General features: G+C 48.4%; 1 protein-coding gene across 27 annotated transcripts in view; it reads left to right on the top strand.

The window, feature by feature from the left end:
* The window catches only part of TCF4 (transcription factor 4), a 240,339-nt gene that overhangs the window by 167,484 nt on the left and 45,614 nt on the right, over window positions 1-27,241 (top strand). Inside the window, exons 1-2 of one of the 27 annotated variants that reach the window (XM_056323858.1) lie at window positions 3,060-3,242; window positions 5,923-5,990. The exons of 22 other annotated variants lie outside the window; for them this stretch is intronic. Coding sequence is in view for 4 of the 5 variants with exons in the window: in XM_056323857.1 (XP_056179832.1) it covers window positions 3,072-3,242 (171 nt within the window). In the remaining variant the exon portion in view is untranslated. Of the gene's footprint in view, window positions 1-3,045; window positions 3,243-5,922; window positions 5,991-27,241 lie in introns of those variants that run through there. 4 more of the 27 variants (XM_056323857.1, XM_056323855.1, XM_056323860.1 and 1 more) reach the window with 4 other exon arrangements.

Genomic DNA, 27,241 nt, shown 5'->3' with positions numbered 1-27,241 from the left:
CACCACTCTGTGGCAAGGGCTGGAAGATGCCGGTGCTGCCTGATGCCCACCAGCGGGTGGGTGTGTGTGGGGAGCTGCTCGGCGGCACAGATGCAGGTGCGGGGGTCTGCAGGGGGTCATGCACAGCTGCACCTGCCACAGCCCCCCCGCACCCTTGCACCGGTGTGGCCGGAGCAGAATCCTGACGGCAAATCCTCGTCTTTGTCAGCGCCGAGTCCTGCCGGGGAGCTTGGCACTCCAGCGCCCCGCGGCCACAACAAAACCTGGCGCAGAACAACCACTTGCACCTGGTTCAGTGAAAATCCCCAACGTGGCTATGTCAGGGCCAGATGCAAATTCATCGAGCGCTGCGTTTGGAGATTAAAACACCAACAAAGATTTCATTTTTTTTAAAAGGCTGCTGCTTGTCAGATAACTCCCCTTATATTTTTAGTGGTTTGCTCTTTCAATGAATGGGCTCCAGCCAGCCAGGAGCCGGGCTCGGGCCATGTGGCGGCTGGGGACACGTTCCCGGCTGTGACAGCACCCCAAAAGAAAAGCAGGAGGCTGGGGGGACTGGATGGTGCTGCGGGGCCCTCCCCAGTGGGGCTGTGCTGGGAGCTGCTGGGGCAGGGGCGTGCGGGAAGGGGTGAGTGCGGGACGGAGGGCTACCATAGCCTTGCCTCGCATCATTTCAGAGCCCTGCGGGTAGTCGGCATCTCACCAGTGGTGTTCCTAGGCTGTTCTTAACGCTATGAATTTTATGTAAGATATATGTTTCTATCTCTGAAAAAGAAAAAAAGGAAAAAAAAAATCCAGGACAATCACAGGTTCTCGAGCGAGGCAGGAAAATATATTAAAATTATCTCAATGTACGTGTCAAATGCAAATATGATATGGTGAAGTAATTAATTTTTATTCTCATGTGTTGAGAGTTATAGTTATGGGCTTACTCCCTGCAAACGGCATTAACTTCTTATCAAGTTCCATACACTGTATTTACACCGCAATTTTCCCATTCGGGAGAAGGAAAGCACTGATATGACAGGATCCAAATTAAGTTGGACCCTTCCCCGCCTCAAGGTTGCAAAACCCAAACCGCAATCATCTGCGGTCATTTCCATGACACGTTGGTTGCAATTCAAGGCTTGCTTCCCAGAGTCGTGGCTTTCTCCATTTCCATCATCTATTGACATCGACACGTGGAATTTGTAGAATTATCTAGTGCCAGTCAGGAAAAAGCTTATTCTGCTGGAGTGAGGGGATTGTTTCCGTGGCAGGAGGGCGATTAAGTGAGATGATTTAAAGGTCCATCCAATCTAATTTTGTGGTAACATTTGTACTAAAAATGTAATGCCGGTTGTAGAACTTTGTATGGAGCTGTGAAGCCACAGCTTTTATTAAGAGAGAAAATACCATATTTTGCAGTTTGCAAATGCAGAAGGGAAGAACAGGCTTTATTTCTAGAAGTCTATTAAAAACACCAGAAGGGTGGTGGTTGGTTTTCTTTTTTCTTTTTTTTTAATAAATGATCAAAGGACATTGTTGTTTTTCACCTCTGGAGCATTAAGACGTACATTTGTAGGAAGTTGGGTTTAGAAAGTGGATTTGCTGGCATAGGAAATGTTCCGCCCATCTGCACCACGTTCGAGGAGGGTTCGCTCTGCCTTTCTGGTGGGGCGTTTTGTTGCTCGTTGACCTGCAGTCGTTGGGATTTTTGGCCTTACGTATTATACGCGGAGGGTGGTTTAAAGGTTACAAATGTGATCTTGTCAGATTGACAGCTAACAGTTCTAATGAGGAAAAAATCCTCAAAGCATGAAATTTGAATGAAATGTGTGATTATAATTCAAGTACTGTTTACCCAAACCTCTGGGGACCTCCTGAATAAATGCAGAACAAGTGAGTTAGATAAACCTCTGCTCGTTCATTCCTCCTGGTTTGCATGTCGTCGTCCCCCCCACCCCCCCTCGAGCATCCGCAGCCCTGCGTGCCCACCCTGCGGATCGGGGTGGAAAGTATGAAAGGAAACTTTGCCGTCACCCAAGACGACATCTCGGAATTACTATCACCGTCTCTTTGTCGTTGGTTAATCCTGTATGTGGCACGTTACCATGCCGAGGAGTAAGGAAATAGGTGCTTTGAATTATTAAAGTTGAGCCCAGAGACTGGCTGTATGCTCGGATGGCATTTGCTTCGGCATATGCAAATGATTTAGTTTCATTTGGGATCAATTCCCAGGGGCCCTCCTTTCCTGTGATGCTTTGAATTTGGCAAGCTCAAGTGAGTCCGAGTTGGGGGGGGGGGGGGGGGGAGGGGGGGTGTTTTGGAGGGGGTGTACCCCCCTTTCCATGTTTCCGCATTCCCCGTGCCCCTCCATTCCCTACGTCCCCCCCATTTCCCATGGCCCCCCTTCCCCATGTCCCCCCATTCCCCATGCCCCCGTCTCCATCCGTCTGCGCTGGGGACCAGGGGGGCACAGGGTGCTGTGTGGCTCGGAGGGGTGCCTGCAGCAGCGCCCGGCGGGACGGGGCCACCTATTTATTATTTAAAACCCTGTTACGGGGGAAAAAAAAAAAAAAAAAAAAAAAAAGAGAGAGGTGGGGGAAGGGAGGGGGAGGCTGCGCGGGGCTGCGCGGGGCGCGGGCGGGCCGCGGCAGCTGCGCACAATGCTGGGAGCGCGCCAGCAGCACGGACAGATGGCGGAGTTATTAGATGTGCATCATACGATTCCCTTCCTGCCACTCGCTTTTTAATCAAATTAAAACAAAAAAAAGAAAAAAAAAAAAAAAGAAGAGGGGAAAAAAAAATACAACAGAACCCAGCCCCCCCGTCCCCCCCCAACCCGGGAGGCGAGCGGGGGAGCGCGCAGGGAGGGGGAGGCAATTAGGCGCATTTGCATTCCGCGCGCGGCCGGGCCCGGCTCCGCGGCCCCGCGGGCGGCCGGCGGGGAGCGCGCGGGGCGGTGCGCGGGCGCGGGGCGGTGCGCGGGCGCGCGGGGGGGGGGGGGGGGGGGAGGCGCGCAGCCTCCGCCCCCGCGCGGCGAATGGTCTCGCCCTGCTTTGCATATTGAGCGCGCCTGGCCCGGCCATATGGGAACATGCGAGTGGAGGAATTGTTGTGAAAAAAGGGAGAGCGAGTTTGAAATAAAAGTTGTGAGAGCGGGAGCGGAGGGGGACGGCGGCGGCGGGACCATGTACTGCGCATACACGATCCCCGGCATGGGCGGCAACTCTTTGATGTACTACTATAATGGGAAAGCGGTAAGCTGGCGCGGCAATTAAAGGTGTAATTTGGACAAGTTTTATGGTGGCGGGGACGAGCATCCTCGGCGCTGCCAGGGCCCGCGGCGGCCGGCCGGTGGGGATGCGCCCGCCGCCTCCCGCCGCCGCTCCTCGGTCTCTTTATTTCATTTTATTTTGCTTGTATGGGGGTTTAGGCTCTTTTCTTCTTATTTTTTTTTCCTTCTTTTTTTTTTTTTTTGGTACGGTAGAAAGCCCGCCCGCGCTTAAAAGTTTGAGCTTAAAGTCAAAATTGCGCAAAGCAAAAATAAAAAAAAAAAATTAAAAAAAAATACCGAAGGGGAAGGCGGGAGCGGAGCGGGGCTGCGCGGCCGCGGAGCCAGCGGGGCTGCGGGTGCGGGCTGCGGGGCCGGAGCCCTGCGCCAAAAGTAGCCTTAAGATAACGGAAAACAAGGAAAAAAAGCCCCATTCCCACCCGTCTTGCAATGACTTCGGTCCTTCCCCCCCTCCCAACAGAAACGCTTTATTTAAGAGGGGGGAAGGAAAAAAAAAAAAAAAAGAAGTGTCTGGTATTTTGTGCATAACCCCAGCAGAAGGTTTATACTTGCCATCTGGAGGTTTATTTTTTTTCTCTGGCTGGGTCTTGGGAAGGAAAAGTATTTCAGTATATTTTAAAATATTTGGGGGGGGGGGGGAAGAGGGGGAAGGGCGAGGTAAGGAGGGGAACTGTTGCTTGAAGGGAGAGGAAAATAAAATTTGGAAATGCTGGGAAGTGAGGGCAGCGCGTGGGGGGAGCAGGCTCCGCAAACTGCTCCAGTCTGTGTTCTTTCAACTTTTCTTTCGTTTCATGTGATACTAATCAGGGCAGCGTAGTTAGGCCAAAAGGGAACTGGTGGAGTTTTAACCCAGGCCCGCTTCGGATGGAGCAAACTCATTATCCCGCCCGGGCATGTGTGCCTGTGTAGGCATGTGTGCCATAGACCAGCGGCTGTTTATAATACACCAAGCTCAAATTGTTTCGTACGGAAAGCCACTCTCATGAATGAACATCTGTTTGAATAACTGAGATTTTTTTACTTTTTTTTTTTTTTAAATATGCTTATTGGCAAGAGCTGTGGGCCTCGTCTTTTGTTTTGAATATTTTGAAAATAACGCATCGTGGTAATGCAGGACACTTCGTGTGGAGGGTGAAACTAAGGGAATTTGCAGGGGGGAAAACAGTTGAGATTTAAAAATTTACAAAACTGCAAAAACATAAAGCTTTGTAAATTTACGGCAGGGCTTCCCCCCCTTTTATTTTTTTTTTCTAAATTAGTTATTCCTATTGCAAATCTGTTAAGGCTACACCTCAAGCCTACCTGACATTCAGATGCATGGCAGGGCCAGCCAACCTCAGTAGCTTTACAAGCAAAAGTTCCTAAACACTGCTATTCATCCTCAATAAGTAATAAAATCCTGGCGACAGCAGCCTGTTTGCAGGACGCAGCGATGCACAGCGCTTGCACAGCGGCAGGGCTACGGTAAACAATTTTCAACACTTAGGCCAACTTCATTATTCTGGGGATTTTTCTTCTGGGGGGGCGAGCAGGGCAATGGAGGTGGGGGTGGGAGCTGGGCTTTTTCTTTTGTTTTGGGGTTGGGTTCCCGCCCCCCCCCCCCCACTTCGTTCTATGTGTGTCTTTTTTTTTTGGCCGGTTTCTTTTTCCAACTAAGTAAAGCCAGGAAGGAGATGCCCGGCCTGCCGGGGGCCGTGTTGGGGAGGCTTGGACCGGAATGTCGCCCTGTTGTGCCAGCCGCCTGTTGTGCTGACATAAAACTGTGGAACTTAGAGGGCTCGTAAAGCCCCCTCGGCCACCAGGCCCTTTCCCCTGCCCTTTGTGTTTTGGGGAAGGTGGCAATGGTTAAAAGCAGGCTCGCCCTGCGCCCGAGCTGGGTTATAGGCACCGGTGGAAGGGGTTCGTGGGGGGCAGCCTGGCCTCAGCGCCGGCAGAGCACAAAGGGCGGCGAGGGTCCCCGGGCTGGGGGGGCACCCTGGCAGCGCTGCCCTCCCGGGGCTGGGGGCACCAGCCGAGCGAGGGGCTGGTGGGAGCCAGGGGCCAAGGCTGGCCCCGCAGCCCCCGGAGGGGGAGAAAGTATCCCTGCATCCACTTGCCACAGGGATTTTTGGTGGTTTATAGAGCTGGCATTGTTCTGGCTCCGGTTCCGCATTGTGCGGCTCTTGACGCGGTGCCAGGCAGCGTGCGGCGCTCGGGGATGCCACGCCGGGATTGCTCCGACACCTCGGCGAAAGGACCGTGGCTCTTGGGGCTGCCGCCTGATTGTGGGGCTGCTCTCGCGCACAGTTTCCTTGCAAAGGAAAGATAAGAGTTCAGAATTCCTCCTTTCACACACACCCCCCCCCCCCCCCCCTTTTTTTTTTTTTTTTTTCTCCCCAGTGACAAGTCAATTACTTGTTTAAATTCAGTTTGAACTCTCTGAACTGCGAGCAGGCAGCGGAAGCAGGTCTTCCCTGGGAATAAACAAAAGGAGGAAAAAATGCAAAATCATTCCAAAGCCCTTGGACTCGAAGTTGCTGTGGGAAGAGGAGTGCAGTTGGGTGCAGGAGTCATAAAAATGGCTGGAAAAAAATGAAACTGCCATTAAGTGCAAGGTTTGCAGAACAGATTTTCTGTAACTTGCTTTTTTTTCCCCTCGCTCGCAGGGCATTTTTGGAGAGCTTGCTCTGTGGGAGAGCACTTTTTGCCTTTAACTGTTTACTGATGTTCATCGGTAAGAAACCTTTTCCTTGACATCTCTTGCAATAGAGGATATTTGTTTTAGAAAATGGTAAAACAATAGCAAAACTGCCAGTGTCAAATAATAAAAGTGTAAAGATAAGCTGGTGCTCGGGGATTATGTTAACGGTGTACCATATAAGTGTTGGGCTCTGATTCACTTACCCCCTCCCCCTAAAATATTACAAAAAGGATGTTTTTCCAGAGGAGTTGGAAGTGGGCACTGTTATCTGTGATTAACTAGGTTAACACTTCGATTACGTTGGAAGCAGTGAAACGACAAGAGCCTTTTTTTCCCCCCTGAGCCTTGCTCCTTGTTACCCGAGGCATGCTGTGATATTTTAGGATTTGCATTACCTGGAAAGGGGATGGATGCAGGATTACTGTCTAAATTTGATTTTTGGAATTGCTTAATTTCAATTGCATCTCACTGAGATTTTAATAAAGTATTATTTGGTCATAGACATTACATGGAAATGCATGGAACTATAAAGAAGAAATTATGGCAAATGAAAATGAAAAACAAAAGTGGCAAAATTTTCTTTTAATGGTATCTTAAGATCCCATCATCAGCTCCCGCCATGTGCATGTGTTAAATCATATAGGGAAACCTATAATTATTGTAATTGCTCTTTTTGCTTTATCCTAACAAGCTTCAACCCATCTCGCAAACTAGTTGTTTTGAAATAGTTATTTGTTAAGTCATCAAATCACAAAAAGTAAATGCTAATGAGTTTTTCCTGTTTACATTCTGTCTGCTATTCTTATTATAAAGCCTTTCAACTCCATAAAGTTCCTAGATGAAGATGAATGCTCCGTGGTATCATTCCTGCTAATAGGCTAGGCCAAAGAGTGTAATAATTCCATGTACCACGCTTAATAATGACAAGTGAGGAGTTGTGAATGGCACGAGGCTGGCGTTGCTCTGGGAACGGCGCGGGGCAAGTTTTCTTTTGGAGCACAAGGAGGAAGAAATCTTAAAGTCAACGTAAGAGATGCCTGTACTTGCCCCTGTTGGGCTGAACCGGCAGTAATTCAGCGTGATGTTTATGGTGCATCTTTGTTTAAAGAAATGTCAGCGTTTCACTGGCTGGAAATATTGGAGCACTGACACACAGCTCATAAAAAAAAATATTTATTAGCAAAAGTTACAAGATACTCGAAACTCTTTCTGAAGGGTAGGGATAGATTTTTGTGACACAGTAACGCTGAATTTACAACTTCTCTGTCAAATCTCATCCACATACGGGTAGCTCAGGCTGCGTGATGTGAAATCCATATGTGCATGTAGATACGTCTGTATATAAAAATGCTTACTCTTTTCAGGATTGTGAGCAGAAGCCAACATTTCTAGAAGGCTTTTCCAATTGTTGTGGGGTTTATGGAAGGGCTGTATGTTTATATCAGAAGTTAATATAATCTTGTAGGCTCCCTACTGATAATAAGAAAACAAGTTTTTTCTGAATTATAACTATGTGCATAAAACTATAAATACAGATCGTTATGTGCACAGACGTTTTGACACAATCGGTGGGTTTGTGTGTTACGTTCTGGGGGAAGGGGAGGGAAACAGAACGAGTTTATTCAGAATCTTTTGAGACTGCAGAAATAACCAGCACTGGTTTTAAGGGTCAGGATACCTTGGCATGCAATTAAAATTTATGCCGGGCTGGGCTGATCGCTTTCTTCCCTTCGTATGTGATGAAAATATAAGTGGCCCGGTCTTTGCAAAGCTGGATTTTTCCAAAATATTTTTGGAATTATGAAAGCTTAGTATTCTTGCAGGATGTTACGTTGAATCTTAGTTTTAAACATGCTTTGCATATGCTGATCAGAAATGAACTTCACCTTTTCATCTGTGCCAGTTTGGAAATTATTATGGTGGTTGTTTTTTGGTGTGTGGTTGTTTTTTTTCCCTCAAAAAGAAGTTATAAATAGAATTTTATTTTATTTGGTTATAGATTGATGGTAGACATGGAAAATGATGTTAGGGTGTTGACATCTTATAATAGCATGTGTTATGAGCTGCTTTTTTGTGGGCAGGGTTGGGGGGGTTAACAAAAGATCTGATGGCTGGTGCAGTCTTTAAATACCTTTCCAATTGATCTACAGGAAATTGTGCAGAAGAATTGTTTGTTTCCTGTTTCAGTATAAATCTGGTTTGCATTATACTTGGGTTACTGTAAAATTGCTGCGGCACTTTGGAGACATGGGATTTGCTTATTTTGCACAGGGAATTTATTTTGAAAAGTGAATTTTTTAGCCTGCGTTGGCTGCTTTCTGGTTCTATGATATTGTGTTGCTAGTGGAACATTTTTTTAGAAGATCTTTTTATTTATTTATTTATTTATTTATTTTTAATTGCTCTTTGAAGTTTGCAGCCTGACGGGGTGCTGGGAAAGGTTCCTGCGGTGCAGTGCCTGCAGCCCGGTGGGGAAGGCAGCAGGCGGTGGGTCAGCCTTCCTGCAGAAATAACAAAATACTGGGGGAAGAAGGTACCTGCCCGGAATCGCCTGCCCTTTGGATGGTGTCTTCTTTTCCCTTTTTTTTTTTTTTTTTCCTTTTAAAAAAATTGCTGGGGGAGGGGGAGGGAGTTTTTTGTAGTGATGGTGTGATGTAGTGAGGACTTGGGTGCTGCAGCGGTGCCCAGCCCTCCGGCTGCCCTCCTGATCCTGCCGCCGGCTGCACCGCGAGCACCGCTTCCAACGGTTCAGGTGCTGTATCCATCCCTCCGAAATTGCAGTGCCACATCCCTTTCATGTGGCATTGCCAATGCTCGGTAATAAAAATCATGGTGCGCTTCTGCTGAGAGTCAGGTCATGTCCAGTGAGGAGCTGTGTTTAACTGACGTTGGCTGGTGTGCAGCCCCTGGTTTCGCCTCAAAAGTGTTTGTGTTTGGTTCATCAAAAGATCTGCTGTCGCGGATAGCCGAGATGATTACGTCAGTAGTGATCTCTCCCTCTGCTCCGCTCCTTGTTACGGTGGAGAAATTCTCAGGCTCATTAAAAAGTTGCTGTGAGCCCCTGTGGGTCGTCTGGGAAGGTGGCGTTCTCAGGCCTTGGCAGGTAGCTCGAAATATTTAGCATCTGGCTTTGTTCTGGCAGAGCAAGTCAGGATCCCCCCCAAAAATCCAAGAGATTTCCCTGGAATATGCTTCTCCCCCAAAATTCAGGGTGGGTCTTGCTTTTCCCCAACTTGCTGAATTTCTAGATCTTCACTTGTAAGTTTCTGGGCGGGTGGGTGTGTTTGTTTTTTCCTTGTTGTATTTGTGTGGGGTTTTGTTTGTTTTTTCTTGATTAAGTGTTGTTACAATGTTTCTCTCCTGTAAGTTAAAAAGGGGGTTTTCGAGTTGAAAGTTGGCTACAGGAGGAGCAGGACCAGACCTTGGGTCTTGAGGGGTTTGTCCTTTTGTGCCGTGGGTTGTTTCCTAAAGCTTCAGCCTCAGCTCGAGATGCTCTTAGCTTTTTCCCAGGCAGAGGTGTCCACGGGAAATGCAACACGCGGAGCACGGACCTTCCATCTTCATTTTCAACTTGCACGCAGACAAATGCAAATACACTCTGCATTTTGCTGTGTACGATTTGCTGACTTGAGCTCTGAATACTTTCCCCTATAAGGACTTTAGTTTTGCCTATAAAATTAATAATACTTTAAAAAAAAAAATAATAATACACACAAAAAAAACCCCAAAACAAACCACAACCAACCCTCCCTAAAGTTTGAGCAGAGGAAATTTCATGCACCTGCAGAGCTTTATTAGGTGTCTGCACAGGAGTGGGACTGGTGTGAGAACTCATGTGCACGATATCAAATTGTTCTTGAAACCATGTACCACGCTTTTTGTAATAAAAAGCAGCTGAAAAGAAGAAGAGGGGTCTCTAGCCCCCAGCTAGTGAGGCTTCGAGCTGGGGGCTGCCTGGCTTGGGGGTGCCCATGCCCAGCACCCCTCACCTGGCTCTCCGGAGGGGTGGCCACCGTGCAGAGCCCGGTGCATCCCCGGCGTGGGGGCATGGTGCCGGTAATTGGAGGGGCCGCCGGGGGAAGGTTGTTCTGCAGCTGCTGCCATTGTAGCCGAGTCGCAGATGAAAAGGGGCTGGGAACAATCCCGGCTAACATTTGACTTGGCTTTTTCACCTCTGCCAGGCGTAAGGGCGAGAATGGCAGAGCAGCCGCCGGTGTGCACCAGCCGCGGCCCTGACAAAGGGGATATCCGTGGTGAAAAACAGGGCTTCCTGCTTCAAAAATAGCTCTTTGCTCACCGAGTGGCCTTTCAGAATTGCCGTTAAAAATACCCAGCATCTGGTGAATCATCGTTATTAAATTCTGTTTATTAGCCCGTACGCTGGATTCCTTTTTGCCCTGAAATCCGTGATAGCAGCAGTTGTACCTCCTGGGAGAGACAGTGCACAGGTAACTTGTCCTTCAAGGACAACCTCATGGAAAAGGTCTTGTGCAGTGCATTTAGTGACACACACACCCACCCTTTTTTTTTTTTTTAAAAAAAAAAACCCAAACTGAATAATGCTGAATTACTCAATGGCTTTCTAATGAATAAACCAAACCGAACTGACTTAACATGCATATTTAAACCCACTCAGTTAAGTACTGACGTGATTAAAATAATCAAATGTATTACTTAAAAAATTAAAAAGGGTGAGTTCTGCACCCCGTTATTTTATTGGCGTTTAAATAGAAATTGCAGAAATGTTTACATTCCTAATGGCATGAGGAAGCTCAGCTGACATATCAGAGGGAGAAAGTTGATTGCCCAGCATATTATTACTGCTGCACCTGTCATTACAGGGGAGTGAGCGGCGCAGGGCACAGGGGCTGCATCCCCGGGCTGCCTTTGTGAGCAATGGCAGGGCTGGAAGGGACCAGAGGGGGATCTGGAGGCTCGGTTTGCTTTTTGCAGTCAAGTGATTAACAGGCTTTCAGAAATCTTGTGCAGCTTAGAGAAAAAAACAATCTGCAAATACAGGGAGAGGTAGTACTCTTTGGTACCTGCTGCCTGAGGTCCCCGCAAGCAAATGCAAGCGCAGAGAAAGGGGGGGGTGGGGGGTGTCATGTGTGCATGGAGTGCACACTGTTACATAAAATGAGAACCTGTATTTTCCAAAGGATTTGTCCTGAGATCAGCAGAGAGCATTAATTTAGGTGGGAATCCCGGCTAGGTAAGGCTAAAAGTGCTTTAATACAGCTGCTGTCAAGTGGTGCTTTTCTGCAGGGTGTGTTTGACCCCAGCTGATCCTGCGCACCCGGGGTGCTTGGGTGCTGGCCCTGCCATTGGGGGGGTTCCTTCAGCTGGGCTGTGCCACTGGACCCCCAGGGCTTACCTGGTTTTTCCTCTTCTTTTCTGCATTTTAGCTAAATATTTGTTACCATGCACTCTGCTTCTTGCAGTCATCAGTGTGATTGTCGGGAGGGAGCGTACAGAAATATCCCAGTTCAGCTGCTCTTAAACATTGCGCTACCCCCATGTAAAACAGGTAGAACGTAAGAGTTGAAGAAGAAATGATTAAGCTATCAGTGTCTTTTAAGTGGTGGTTGTTTGAGGTGCTTAGACAATTACAGATTTTGAGTTACAGAACGATTTGAATTCCCGTGATTTCTGAGCACCTGATACATCTTGCGTCTTTCTTACATCCCCTGCAGCTTCGCAGCAAAACGCTTGCGTAAATCCATCCTCACTCTTGCCGTAGCTATTGGACTCGAGATTTTTCAGAATTAACGCTGTTTCCAGAATGAAAAAAAGACTGTTCAGCTGTGGCAGAGGGGAGGGGGGTGGGGTGTAACCAGGAAACCAAATGTATTTCTTGCCGGTTTAAACCTCGCCAGTGCCTATGCAGACAGTAAATCCCTCGCATCCACAATCGTCACAGTGCGGCTCAGTGCCACAGCCTGTTACGAGATGTCCGTGTGCTCCCGGTGCCGGTCCTACGGGAAGTCTGGCTGGCAAAGGGAGGGACGAGGCTGGCTCAGCCATCTTCCCCGCCGTTACCTTTGCAGCGCGTCCTTGTGCGCCGTTCGGGAGCGGGGACGGCTGCGAGGCTCAGAGCGGTGGCAGCTGCCAGGATGCCAACCCGATTTTCCTATTAACACCTGAAAGAGAGACAGGGTAGTGCTGCAACCTGAAATAAGGTAATGTAAGCTGGTCAGCAGCGCCTCGGGATAGCGATCCCGCTTCCCAGCAGTCACACGGTGAAACACAACCCTTGCTTGACGTGGACGGTGGGAGCCCGCGTGCGGTCCCAGGACCCCTCACAGAGGGTGCAGGGAAGTTTCTGGGGCTCCTGGGCACGTTTAGTCACCAAATACAGTATCACGTTTTCTTTCTCCCCATTCCAAAGTTCCAGCTCATAAATAAAAGCCATCTCCAGAATAAAACTTGACAGTCGCTATTTTTATCAGAAAAACCACAACAACAATGACCGGTGTGGATGGGTTTTTTTTGTTTGACTTCCTAAATTAGTATTTTACAAACTGTTCACCATTTCAGAAGTTAAACAGATGTTTTCAGTGGTTCATTAGAATACAATGCTTTTGAGCTGTTCGACTTCAGGCAGAGTTTGGGTGCAAGGTGACTGGTCCCAGTTCAGCCGCGGGTCCCAGTGGCCAGTAGCCACTGTCTGTCAGGATGAGCTTTCTAGCTTTCTTCCTTTTTCCTTTCTTTTTTTTTTTTTTCCCCCTTTTTTCCCCAGCCCATCCTTTCTCACACCAGTGGCACAAGCGGGGCGGGGGGGGGGGGGGGTGTGTCACTTCTGATCATACAGCGGTGCAGACGGCCCCTGTTCAGCATCTCATGTGAGTGTGGAGAATTCATATACAGTACGGGCTTAGGAGAACGGCAGAGGAATAGTCGGCTTCAGCGTTCAGAAGAAATAAATAACCCCCCTATTCCTGGGGAGCACCGTCTCCCCTGGTTAAGGAATCTGGAGCGCCATGCCAGCACACATCTGTCTCATGAAGAAGGGCTGTTGATTCTGCCAAAGCCAAGAGAGGGCACCTTGTAGGGGAAAATAAAATTACACATGTATAGACAGCTCCGTAATGATCACTTCTGGCAGAAGCCTGTTTTTGATAATCCCTCTCGCCGCCTGAACCACACACACAGATCTGTGGAAGTCGGAATACGAAATAAGTTCTGCTGCTCCGATTGCACGCAGAGATCTGCCACAGTTTTGAGGTTGCAGTTGTAGATCTTCAAAAGACCTAGGCTGAGGTCTTTGATTTGGTATGCTATTAACTCATAGGATGGTAATTTGCTTTCAGTGTCTCGGTGTCTTATTTATAGCCTGAACTATTCTTCATAGCAACTTTTACTGTGCAGGGGGGAGGGGGAAAGAAAGATCCAGTAAATAAAATCACGCTACGTCAAACCATCCTTTCTGTGTGATATAGCTCTGCATTTGATTTGAGAGGACATCTCAGCATTTTTAATTGTGTGGGACAAACTCCTCGATCCAGGGGGGGAGCAGCATGTCCTGCTGCAGGTACAGTGCTGGGGGCTGGCGGGGCTGGGGTCCTGGTGAGCCCTAGCCTGGGCATAGTGCCACGACAGCCACGGCCTCCGTGGGTTTGGTTTAGAAGCAGATCGGCAATGCTTTCAAAGCACAACGGTTCTCTGATGAAAAATATTTTGGGGAAGTTCAGCAAGTTTAATGCAGAAGGAGGGGACAGTGACAACAGGGCTGCTGGCTCAGTCATTGCATTTCTGAATTGCCTTTGATGGGTGTTTAAATATTTTCGTGTATGTGACTGTGGACTTGCACCGTTTGTAACGTCTTGGTGTCCATCTGTGATGTCCAGCCCTAATGTCCCAGTCACCCAGTGCAATTTCGTAAGGTATTAGGTACTTACGGTGAGCTGTCATTTGCAGAAAAAGCGATTTTTAATATATTATTTTTTTTTAATCTCCAGTAAGATGTAGACCAGATTCTCATATGCACATACACACATGCAGTGGCTTCGTTGGAAATATTCATGTACTTAAATCTGTGCATACTAAAACTCCCAGCTGGAGGAGATCCCAGGCTTCTTACTTGCAAAAAAGAAAAGGGAAGGTAAATACAGACTTTCATCTGTGCGTTGATGTGTCTGCAGTTATCAGCACACGGGCGGGAGAGATTTCAGGTTGGAAGTCTTGAAAATGTCTGCCTTCAGTGCTTGCTTCAGAGGAGTTAGAGGGTTTAATGATTTGGTTCCCTTCCATGTTGGCCACAGAAGGAACCATTAACCATTTGAGAAATGCTGGTGATGCTCTGCAGCGATGCCCGGTGCAATTAATAAAAGCCCTCTGCGGAGAGGCAGGCACATTGCAGGGGCTACCTGTGCTGGGGTGAATGGTGCTTCTGTGCGATGGGGTCAGTGGGGGGTTTAACCCTTTCGCTCCCACTCCCCTGGGGCACAGTGCTGAGGAAGCCCTGCCCCTGTGGGCTGGCGCCAGCAGATCCCACCACCAAGGGCTGCCGAGCCCTGCTCTGTGATGGCAGGCAGCTTTACTTTTTTTACTTTCCCTAGACACACGAGGCGTTCTAGTAATAATGTAAAGATCCATTTTTACAGATGGTCCGTGAGATAAATCCTTGAATTACTTTGATTCTTTCTGAAGCTCTGAGAAAGCACCCGTAGTATTGTTTGGCTTTATTTTTAAAACGGAACTAACAGTTGTGCCCCCCCCATCAACTGCAGACCCCAGGCTTTGCCCACTCCTCTTTATGTTTCAGCAAAGCAGCATACACCCCAAGGGAAGCTTGAAAGGTTTATTCCGGCGCTGATACCACAACAGAGATGTCCCTCGGTCTGGTGACGCCCATTTGCTAATAGGGAGTAATTGGTTTCCCGAGTAGCTCCTTTCCACTTGTGGTAGAGACACAGTTTTTTAAATACTGCTGTGTCAGAGTCCCAAGCCTGGTTCGTAACCGAATTTACTTTGAGGTACTGATTACTACAGCTAACGACTGCTTTATTAGAATAGGAATACCTTTGGCATGGCCTGTGGCTCTCAACTAACAAGCTAATCTTTCGCTACTACTGGCAGCCTCTTGTAACTTTTAGGTAGGATAGTCATATTTGCATAAGTGCGTTCATATTTTTTTAAGTTGCATTTTGTACCTATCTAGTTTATCAGCTCCAGTGCGTCCAGAGTCTTTTCAGACACTCTTTTCTTGGTGAGACTGGGCATTGGGAGATAACAGTGTCGCAAAGTGGCAGATGCTTTATTCTGGAGCTCATGATGGTGTGCACAAACCATCATTTTTTCCTTGCAATAATTATGGTGTTAAGAGGCATTTGTGTTGTGCGCACTCTTTCAGCTTGCACCATGTTTCGTTCCTGTTATGCAAATACCGCTTTAAACTTAGAAATGCCAATTTGCATTAATATTTTGGTTTCATATAGCTAGCTATTGCATTGCAAAAACAAGTGCATTTTAATGAGCATTTGGCAGAATGTTAAAAAAAGATATGGTACTCATTAAATTCTATTCTATGAAATGCAGTAGTTTGTAGCCAAAAATCATTAGGATAAAATATAATGCAAGTTAAGGCCACAAGTGTAGCCCTCATCGAAGTGTGCTGCGGCTCTGTGGAACTGCAAAGCCCTGGTGTTGCTTACTGCATCATGCAAACTCCTCTCCTTAGCTGCAGAGCAGGAGTACTGCGAACTGCTGGCACTTCTTAAAACCTGCTGGCCGGTCCCTGTGCCATCTCTCGGTGTTTCCATCTCTAACCTTACTGCTCTCAGCATGCTCCTGTTGGCCTCAGTTTGGTTCCTTTATAATTTATCTGATCCTGCGGACTTTTAAAAGACAAAAACACTAAATTGAAAAAAAATATTTCATTCCCTAATGCATTTCAGAGCCTAATTTTGCAGCCGGCGATTCATTAGGTGTAGGTTTCCTTTGGCATCCTTGGAGCAGAGTCATGCATGAATCAATGGTGCTGTCCCATCGAGGAAGGACCACAGCATCGCTGCAGGTCAGCGGAGCTGCCCAGGAGACTCTTCTGGTCGGGGGGGACCTTTTTATAGAGTTTTCCATAGTTTGTCACACTTGAGCATGTACCTGTGCGTGCAACTACATGCAGAGGGGCACGTCTACCTGTTGCTGCCACCCTGCGCGGGTGCAGCGCTCCCTCTCCCCAGCGCCATACCAAGCACCAAGAGCTCCCGGGGTTTGCTGCCCCCGGTCCCTGGTCCCTCTCGGCACGAAAATGCCTCTCCCTGGGAGACAGCTTCGCCCCGTGGGAGGAGGGATGCGAGCTGGGAAAGCTTACCCTCCTCCAACACTTTCTTTCCCTCTTTAAAAAAATTATTGGCGGATTAATATTGGAAATGCTTCCAAGGCTGATACTTGAGAAGCTGCTTTTCTGTAAGCTGGCTGAAGGAGGGCTAGGACAGGGTTAAATGAATTCCTTTCTTCATTACTCAGAAGTGATATAGACTTTTCTTTGACTAATGTAGCTTAATTAGTGGTCAATTAAAACTGAACATTGTTGAATTGAAGTTCTTTGATCAAAATCCTTGGCATGGTCTCCCTTTCTTTAACTAGCCACCATCTTGAATTCATTTGGAATCAGTAGTGTAAACAAGTTTAAAACTGGTTCTTTTATAAGAAGTCAGCAGGCTTGTATAGCTGTGGTTTCTTTCTTTTCCTTTTTTTTTTTTTTTTTTTAACTTCTGTAGGCGGCAATTCAAAGCAGTGTTAAATGAAAACAGTGCTACACCCTGAAAAGTGCATTTTTCAAAAAAGAAAGTTGCATTAATTAATCAGGATTCAGTGGCTCCTCCTTTTCCATTTCTCATCATAATCTGTATTTTCTCTCTGGTGAATAATTTCATTGTTATCTGAAATATATCTTGTTTCATAATTGGGCAGCAGTTGTTCAGAGCGTGTTCGGGGACTCCACAATTGACAAGCGAGCAAAAACAAAATTGGCAGAGGGAGGAACGTGTTTTAAAACCAGTACAGTGCCTTAGGTTTAATTGGAGAAGTGTAGCTTTAACTTCTGGTGGTGGCGAACAGCAGGAACTTGGGAAAAGTGCATCAGTGGTAAATTTTGCTTGAGAGGTTATTTTAAGAATGACATCTTGGAAGGTTTCTGGTAAGTGAGTGTTACGCTGAAGACGGGCACAGCTGAGATGATGGTCATGATGTGTCCTCTGAAAGTATTTTGGCTTACGTTTTTATTGTTTACCTAATAGTTCGGTCCTTTCAGCAGTATGCTTGAACAAAGATAAAGATGAAAATGCTGAGTCTTGGTGAAAAGCTTTGTGAGGAGTCATCTTCAAATGCCCAGCTTTGTCAAAAGCTAAATCGAGCTAGAATTTAGAATTAATAGAATGGCTCTTGGTGCTGGCAGTGAATAAAGTAGATTTTAAAACAATGTTGAGGTTTTGATCAGCAGGCTTCTCTTTATCATATATCATACAGATGAAGCAGGCTGAGATTTTCAAAATACATGTATTTATCACTAGCTTTCCTCTAAATGCAGGTATTTAAGCTACAGTATTCGTATTTCTGTAATACCTCAACAATATTATTTAGCAACTAAACTCTGAAAGGAAACGATGTTTTGGGGGTGTTTTGTTTTGGCTTTTCTGTTGGTTTTTTTTTGTTGTTGTTTTGGTTTGGTTTTTGTTTCTATAAGTTTTTCAGCTGTTGGGTAGGGTTTCCTATCCATGTCCTCGCTGGTTCCATCCACCTGCTCTCGCGCTGCCCAGGTCAACTGGCGCCCATGGCTTTGACTCGCAGCCCCAGATTTTGGTGTGTTTGAGTATGTGACACTGTCCATGCTTGTAAGACTAGATTCTCGAGCCTGTGCCTGGGCTGTTTTGTGTGCCTAATTTGTGTGCACAATTACGGTGATTGCATAGCCCGGCTGTATACAAAGGATTATGGAGCAGCGGTGCGGCGCAGTCACAGGCGCAAGTGCTTCATTTACATGCAGTCATGATGATGGGGAAAACACAACTCGGAGTGTGTTTGAAAATCAGACCCCGAGAGTATCCTTCATTCAAAGTGCTTTTTAAACGCTAGCAAACTAAACTTCTCAAATACAGCTGTGTGCAGCTTGGGCTGCGAACCAGTGGAGCCTTTAGAGCAGCGTGATTTTTTTAATTTTTTTTTCTTTCCATTTTGAATCTTCACATGACAAAGTTTGAGTTTGAGTCACACTCAGATGAACTCAAATCTGCATGCCAGCCCTCTGAATTTCCCATCGTCACACTTAAACCATGCAGATTCACGGTCCTGATCCTCTCGATATTGATCAAGTTCACCCAAAAGCGCTGCCCCTGCCCAGCACGAGGCGCGCTGCGTAGGTGGCAGAAAAGCTTGCGGGCTGCTTTTCAAGTGCGGTTCGTCCCCCCAAAACAAGATTCAAGGGATTGGAACCTCTGATGCATTTATTTAAACATAGTAGTGCTGCGTGGACTTGGGCAGAGCCTAAATCTTCGTCGCCTGGTCCAGCGCTCGCTGGCCTCTGAGCATCCCCTTCCGACCTGCTCCACCAGCCTCATGCTTTTACCTTGTCTTTTTGATCAAAGTATTTTATAACTGAACTGTCCCGCTGGAGATGAGGATAAAGTTTAAACAAATGACTTGCGTATTTCCTAACTGCTGCTGCCTTGCTCTGGGCTTTAATTGTAGGGTGGACTAGGAGGAAATTGCTCTGCAGCAATGACATGAACAGATTTCTTTCTTTCTTTCTTTGAATGATGGCATTTTCAACTTTTAATCCCTTTCATCAGAAACTGGGTGAAAATCATAGTCCTAAACAATAATTAAAATAAAATTTCCATCTCTTGACAGAGAGAGAAATTGTTTATAGTAAATGTGCCTTTCAGCCTTCCCTCATGCCTTCTCCCAAAAGGGCTGATTAGGATGTAATAATTGGGGATGATAGCAGGAGGAAGACGACAATTCCATTTAATTAAAGATAATTTATTTTACTTTAACTTGGTGATGTCCCACATGAATAAGAGTAGATTTAGCAGATAGATTTATTAATGGGTACTGACATCTCTGCTGACATAAAAAGCAAACATTTTCTTCCCTCATTGTTTTTATTGTGTCTCGGCACCTGAAACTGCTGTCACCCCACTTCCCGCCGTTCCCGGAGATGAAGACATTTCCGCAGAGGGCACAGCTCGTGATTCATCACCCGAGGTGGGTCTGAGGCACTGGGTTCAGCCCAGGACCCACCTCTTCCGAAAACTCACGCCGCAGGAAGGCGCAATCCAGCCTGGGCTCCTTTTTGCTCGTCACTGAAACCTTCATTTCCACCGGAGCCGGCTGAGTAGCCAGTTGTCCTGGAGTTTTCTGCAGTTCATGCAGGGTACCGGGTGAAATCCCGGCTTCTGGTGGGGTATGCAGGGGGTGCACCCACCCCTCTGGGCACAGGGGCGGGCTGGAGCTGGGGCACAGGGCACCTGATGGCAGTCCTGGTGGGTAGTAGAGGAGTTCATAGCCAATTTCCTGGGGCTGCTCCATCAGCCTTCATCCTGAACGGGGGCATTTCCATCCCCAGCGCTCTCCAGTGAAGCATGGTTTCCTTTGGGTTGTCCCAGTCCCTCCCAGTGTGCCCAGCTCAGCCTGCGTGCCGCTGGGTCTCCAGCCCACCGCTGTCAAGAGCTTGTGTCAGGACTTTAGGCAAACAGATAAGGTCTAATTAATGATTGTAGGTGCTTGAAATTAGTTGATCACGCTATGCTAGGTAGGTAGTGGCCAGAAACACTGTAAGATTGCAAAATTAAGGCTCTTTTCTTGTGGAGAGATTTGAGAGGAAAATACAGGCAGATGTCTGATACATTCACTGTCTCTGCATGTATTTGTAAACAGAGCATAGAAAATTAAAAAAACCCAACACAAAACGGTTCTCGAGAAATGCAGGGGAGAAAAGGAAGTTGGAAAGCAGATCCCGAAAGAAGGAATCTGCATGAAATAGTTATTTTCCTAGTCTCTGTCTCTTCTGGAATCTCCTTTACTAAAAACCTGAATGTTTAAAAACATGCTATCTTACATGAAATGTGAATAAGAATTCACGTATGGAAACTGCCCCTGGAACTCAGCCAAGTGGCACCTTTGTTCTTTTCGTCATCACTTCTATTTCTATTTTCCCACTCTTTTTCCTCTGCTCCCTCTTTAGTGCTTTTTGGAGGTCTGGCTCTGCCTTGCTGAGCATCTGCAACTGTGAAAATCCTGGTAACTGAAGGGCATTGGCTTAATTTTTTAATTTTGTCCCATCTCTCTGGTCACAGCCCTGGTTCTTTGTGTTTCTTCCTGCCTACCCCCTCCCAGTTTTGGTCTTTTGCTTCTCTTCCTAGATGTGTCTCCTGCTGCTCTCTGTTGCCCTCTGCATCCTTGGGGTCCTTCCCTGAGCCTCACTGCAGTGAGGCCAGTCTAGCCAGTGCTTACCATGAGGGCTGTGTGCTGGTTTACCCCAATCGGGGAAATTAGCCAACTCTCTCCCTCCGCTCTCAGGTTGCCAGCTCCTCATCAGCTTTTGTGGAGTCAGCATCTCCAAAAATATAGAATTTCCTCGTTTCTCTGCAGCCTCTGTTACATCTTCTGTGCTGGTGTGTGTCTCCATCCCTTCACCTGCGCACTCTCTGGATGCCAGCAGGGCTGGTGATGGCGGGGTCATGTCTCAAAGAAGCACGACCAGAGTGGTGCTGAAGCCTGGAGCGCTCTCAGGGCAGGTCTCTGAGTCTCAAAGCCTCCCCTGCTCCTGTCCCTGTGACCTGGTGGAGGCTGATCCACTTGTGCTCACATCCATGTGACCTGGAGAAAGAAAAAAAAAAAACCCGCAAATGGCAAAGCCATGCCCAGCTGCAGGTCACTCAGCTGCACTGGCGGCTTTGTGTCTGACGCTGCTCTGATTCTGCCCAGCTTGGCCAGTCTCACTGCTGGTGGTGCCAGGGACCCCGGGCATCCCCCTTTGCTTTGTTCCTTCTGTGATACACGCTCAAAACCAAAAAACAGTCCAGGGCTACTTAGTTATTAAATGGACAAATAAGTAATATTTTTTTTCTTGCTCTTCGTTTCTGTCTGCTTTGCTTTCCTCTTTCTCATCCCTGGGCCTTCCTCTTGCCGTAGGTGGCCATCTCCCAGTTTCTCCTTCGCCAGTCTTTGGTGTTCTCAGTTGGACTTGACAATCTGCAAGGGCTTTTACAATCAAAATGATTCAATGACTTTCCTTTTCTTGTTGCTCTCGCTCTTCTTTTTCTTTCCCTGATGCCTGCTGGAAAAAGCTGTGCTTTGGTGGGACCATTTGATGAGCTCTGCCGACATCCCAGAAGAACGCTGCCAAGTTAGAGCAGAATTCACCTGCGGTCCCAGACCTCGCTGTGGGTGGAGGCACTTGCTCTTGCATTGCTTTGGTAATGACCTGGGACAGCTGCATAATGAAAGAAATCAGAGTCCGAATAGAAAATCTCCAGGTCTGTTTATGTTATTGTTGCTTTTTTAGCGTGTGTATTGCTGCACAGGAATGACATACCGTTGTAAATTTTTTTAAAATTTTTTTTTCTCTAAAATTATTTGACCCCTTTTTAACTTTGGGTGTTCACGAGATGCAGTTATTCAGCAGTCCCATCTGGAAGACATTTTAACTGAACAGAATCTGCCGACTTAGAGGATCTTATAGGGTGGGATAAGGAAAAAAAGTCAGGCAGCTAATGTTTAGGGTATGCTGAGTGTGGGGCAGCTCTTTGTGTGAGCAGCAATTCCTGGTAGGAGCGGAACAACCAGTGCGCAGCAAATAGGTGGTTTGCTCCAGATTTCAGTGTTTCACCTCAAAACGAGCTGTGGTTTGTAAAACTGGCACTTTGTGGTGGCTTTTGAGTTGACTTCAGGCTTCCTGAGTTCCTACTTGATGGCGTTTGCGCGGATGAGAGGCAGGGCTGCAGCGGGAGGGGACGGAGACCTTCTGCCGCTGCTGGACGGGTCCTGCAGCACAGTGGTGCTGGTGGGCATGGGGCGCACAGCACCCCCGGCACAGAGCCTTCTCTGAGAGGCCTTTCGGCACAGGGGGCTGTGCTTAATGAGCCTCACTCAGAATTTTTAATAAGCACGAGCAGCGGGAGGGTAGGCCATCACGGGAGCGAACCCGCCGCACAACCTGCAGTGCAGGGCACGCGGTGCATGGTGCGATGCACGGTGCGGTGTGTACCGGAGAGCCGGCGTCGAGGGATGGCCGTGGCGCAAGCAGCGATGCGAAGGTGGTGAGGGGCGCGCTCAGCCTCCCACCTGCACTACCCAACCTGTGTTGTTAACCCCGGGCAGCCCCCTGCCTGCCCGCGGGCCCTGGCAGCAGGGGCGGCATGCTGTACAGGTGGTTGCCCTGCCCATGTACACTTGTTTTTCATGGCGCACCGTGCACTTAGCGGCTCAGCGGGACCTGCCATTTCATACCCCTCGCGGGGCCAGGGGGTGGTTTGCATGTGCTTTTCTGTGTTGGGGCTCATATGGTCTCAATTACCATTTGATGGCAACGCCAGGCCCGAGGCCTTTCGCGTGTTTGTCCTGTGAGAAAGATCTGGAAGAGCCGACATCTGGTTTTGATTGCTGCAATTGCAGGTTGATAGAATAAACGCAGGGTGAGGTGGGTGGGTTTTCCTTCCGGCCCCTTCCAGGCCGGGCTGGTAATGTGCTTCACTGGCGGGGCTGCGCTTTTCATCAGCGCCCGCCACCCCCGCGCCCGCTCCTCTTCCTCTCCCCCCGCTCACCCGCAGCAACATGTGGCCGAAATTAGGGACCTGTGGTTTGAAAAGTGCCCTTCTGCTGGAAACCTGGAACAGGTCAGCCCATGGAAAGGGGGGTCTGCTCCTCGCACATATTAAAGTACAGATTTATTTTTAATTTTTTTCTTAACAAAAAGCTGGGGAAATTCCCGCCTAGCCTTGCAGGGCCCGTTGCTGATCTGATGGCAGAGCTGGGAGGAGTGACAACAGCAGCCGAGTGTGCCCCTCAAGCGGTTGTAAAAGAAGGAGTAGTGAATTTATTTTCTAATTACTGTTTTTTAAAAACACTTTCATTTTTAGCCTTGCTGATAAGAGCGTTTCCCCGGGCGCGCTCAGGCTGGGGACTGCACTGCTAGAGCAGCTCTTCCCCTGCCGCTGCCCGGGGCATTGCCCCGCTCTCACCTGCCACCCGGCACATGGGGACCTCCTGGACCCTCAGCAGCAGTCCCGGCCGTAGGAATGCCACAGGAGACAGGTTGTGATGAGAAGGTTGCTGTACCTGGGAGCACAGAGAGTGGTGGCCAGCCCTGATGGAGGAGCCGGTGGGTGCCACCAAGGCGGGGGTCGGTGGGAAGAGGTGGCATTGCGTGGCCGGCACAGCAGGCTCAGCGAGGCTCCTGCCACAAGTGCTGGCTGCTGGGGCAGGTACTCGCTTAAGAGAGTTTTTCCCTCTGTGAGAAGCTGACATCTGCTAACACAGAGCAGCTTGTTCCAGCGAGCAGGTTTATTCCTCCTGACAGCTCTGATAGCCAGTACGCTTTGCCATTTGGTAATGGACTTATAATTTAATAAATGTTCTCTTTGAGATCTTAATTTTAAAGGAGTTTCACTGTGTATTTCGAAGTCTCTGGACTACTGATTGATGGGTTTATTCTCTTTCGCAAACATTTCCTCCTAGCAGGTACCTGTGAAAGTCGCTTGCCCTTGTGTATGGAAATAAGCTGCTCTCAGTCACAGCCGTGTTTTACAGCTTGTGCTTTACAGTTGTGCCGTGTGTGCCAGGTAATAGATTTTTCCCAATTTCACCTTGTGTGTGAAGGCCGGGATGGGGCTGCCCGTGCCCCGTCACGCTGATGCAGCCCTCGCACTCGAGGGATGCCCTCCCATCCAGCCTGCCTCATGCAGAGTATCTTGTCAGCAGGGGAAATGGAGACATGTTCCAGTCTGAGGGGAAATCTGAAATATTCTGGCAACGGTATAGCCAGTACCTGCGACAGGACAGGTGGAGGGAATTGAGGGGAAGAGCCAAGGTGGAAGCCAAAAAGAAAACCTTTCATATCTCCTCGCTCGAGCTGGGTTTCCAAACACCTGCAGCCAGCTGCCCCCCAGCTCCCTGATGGAGCAACTATGGGGGGTCGGGGGGCCGGTCCGCCCCGCAGAGCCTCAAAGCCGGAGGCATCTCCTGGTACTTGGCAGGTGCACGCATCCCCACTGGCGATGTCCGTGAGGGGCAGCCGCATCCCTGTCCCGGCGGGGTCGGGATTCCTCCCCCCCAGCCTGTGCCAGCACCAGCCAGCACGCCTCCGGTTACTCCGTAGCTGACATCCTGACTTACTAATAGGTGTTTTCAAAGTTGGTTATCATTTATTTGATGGACTCTGGATCCCCAAGGCTTGAGCATGGCGCCACAGGCAGAGGGCACGCGCATGGTCCAGCCCACCCGCGAGCATCAGGGATGCTCAGTGCGGCTTGGGCCAGAGGCGTTGGGGCAGTGCCCGCCACATTGACACCTCTGCAAACCACATCTCCCAAGTACTGAAAAATTAAAGATGTTGGAAACGTGTTCACAGGACAGTGAGCTTTCCGGAAGAATCAAAGAAGAAAAGGTGTTTGGAACTTGCAGGCAGGCTCCCAAAAATGGCAACAATGTGATAATTTTTTTCATCATGTCACATTACAGAATGGCATGTTTTTCCCAGATCATTATTCATCATCTCTTCAAACCTCCCAGCATGAGTCAGAGTGATTTTCTAAATTCAGGCTCTCTTTTAAGAATATTAACGCCTTTTAAATCTGTAATATATTTTCTGTCAAATCAGAAAGTCACTTGTACTCATCTACAGTTTACTCTCTCTTGCCTTTTAGGAGACAGCATTTCACCATTTTTACTAGTGCCGTAAATTTAACCCATTTTACTTTAGCTATTCTGGATCAAGTTATTGGGTTGTTTTCTTCATCATCTCTTACTCATGATAATTTATGTTTCTGTTTAAACAGGGTTATCGGCGCAATTCCATCTCTGTAAAATTGTCTGGCAAACATTTTTTGATAGATTATTAATGTGATTAAGTAATACACTTCTTGCTTTTTTTAAACATTGCTTTGTCGAAGAATGACACAAAGACAGGGGCTGGTCAGAACATTGTTCATCCAGTTAATAGTCTCCTACACTCTCTTTATTGCCTGTTGAAAATACGGCAGTCACAATGATACAGTGGGAAGCAAATCTGAAGACTTCTGCACATTTTAACAGGAGAGGAATTTCCATGTGTGTTCTTAACTAATCTCGTGATAACATGAGAATCCCACTGTGATAAAAATCTGACAATAATGAATATTTATGTTGAAAGAGTGACACTTCTTCAGGAAATACACAATTTTGTTTAAATAGCTACCTTATATCTCCTCAAATTCTTCCTATGACTAAGCCTGTCACAGCAAAATGAGTTAATTTGCCTCAGCCCAGTGGCTTTCACTGTGTGAAAATTCAGCTGTAAAACCAACAGAAGAATAAATCAAGTATCCTGTCTTTAGTGAGGAAGAGTTACACCCAGTTACATGACACTTTGTAAGCTGGCATTTATTTTGGCTGGTTTTCCCATCATTTCATGACTGCCAGCCTCCGTCTGCCCTCCCCTGCTCCGACTGATGCTTTGCTTTCCTTTGCTTCCCTCCTTGACCTCCGAGCTGACCAGCCCTGTACCAAAGCCTTCAGGCAGGGTCTTCATACAGCGTTTGTCCCAGGCTGAACTGCCGCCCTGCCCCGCCGCGTCTCCCGTTGCTGACGGGTTGGGAGGTGGGTTGGAGCTGCTGGCAGGTGGGAGCCGAGGGCAGGGACCTGCCCCTCCGTGGGCATCCCCAGCCCCACGGCACGCTTCTGCTGCCACCGTGGTTTTCTGTAAGTTCATTGAAGTGCTGATTGTGCCCATCAGGGTTATTCCTGAAGAGCGTTCCTATGGAGCCCCGGCGCAGGGGCAGTTGTGGCTCAGGCACCCACCGCGGAGACTCTGACCCCACAGCTTTACGGTTCAGTTTGACAACAAGCAGTGAAGCAAAGCAAACTCAAATTAGGGAACAAGTCAGCAAGAGGTGTAAAGTACATACTTGCTTTCTTTACAGTGCATATGGGGAGCTGTCAGAGCTGGGTAACTCATGCTGTGCAGGTACTGCAGAAGGCTGAGGTGCAAAGCCAAATTTCCATCGGGGGGGGGGGCCTCTCCCAGGGTGATTTTGGTGGAGCCAGAGGCATGTCTGAAAGCCGCTAGGCTGGATGGCTGCGGCACTGCCGGGAGGACCAGGCATGGGTTGAGGTGGATGTGTGTCATGGTGAGCGGGAGGGCTGGGCTGTGTGGGGAGAGGGGGGTGAGCTGGGACCGTCCCTGCACTGGGGCAGGGGAGGTAGAGGTGGCGGTCACTCCTGAAACAGCAGGAGTGAGTGCAGTGGACACAGGAGGAGTTTTCTTTGTCTCCTTCCAGGCCAGGGCCACCTCGTTTTTCCCAGAGCCGTTCTTACAACATGGTCGTTGGGATGCTGCTGGCGGCATTGCCTCACCGACGAGGTCACCTGTGGGGTGTCCGCCTGTCCTTTGGGAAACCTCCCTGGCAGCCAGGGCACACTGTGGGCTGCCTGAGCAGAAGGGACGAGAGCTATGAGCTCGCTGGGTAATGGGAGGGCAAGGGGACACCCCCCCTGAACACCCCTCCCAGCCCTTCCTGGGGTCCCTCCGTGCTCCACGGGCACAGCCCAGAGGGAAGAAGCGCAGTGGGTGCAGCCAGCACGCTGCCATTGGTGTCCTGGCTGCTTTCCGACCTGTGTGCTTACTGCCTTGCTGGGCACCGCCTGTGTTCAAGCACCTTTTTTGCCCCCTGACATGTCCATCTGATCTTTTCAGGGTTAAATCTGGTGTTCCGTTATCTTTTCTGAAAACCTCTGCAGTTTCTGCAGGGCTGTTCACTGGGCGCTGCAGGACCTGTGTGAAGCATTTCTGAAGGCAATGCAGGAGCAGCAGTGGGAGGGGGTGTTGGGGGGAGGCACCCCCGTACCCTCCTGCTGACCAGGGAGCGGAGCTTTGGGCTGACTGAAGCTCTTCTTCATCCTGACTCTCAGGATTTTCAACAAGCCACTTACCTGTGTTCCTGACATCCCCTCCCTTAGCTGAACAACAGCACTCATCCTGAGAATGTGCAGAGGGGCTGAGATCAAGAGGGACTTTGCCCCTGGCCACAGGTTGAAGCCATCACTAATGTCCCATGCCAGCTCGCTTTCTGCATCACTCAGCATCC

The sequence above is a fragment of the Falco biarmicus genome, chromosome Z, assembly GCF_023638135.1.
Source record: "Falco biarmicus isolate bFalBia1 chromosome Z, bFalBia1.pri, whole genome shotgun sequence".
Taxonomy (NCBI): Eukaryota; Metazoa; Chordata; class Aves; order Falconiformes; family Falconidae; genus Falco; species Falco biarmicus.
Note: the sequence above shows the minus strand (reverse complement) of the source record. Positions and strands in the feature narration are given on the sequence as shown.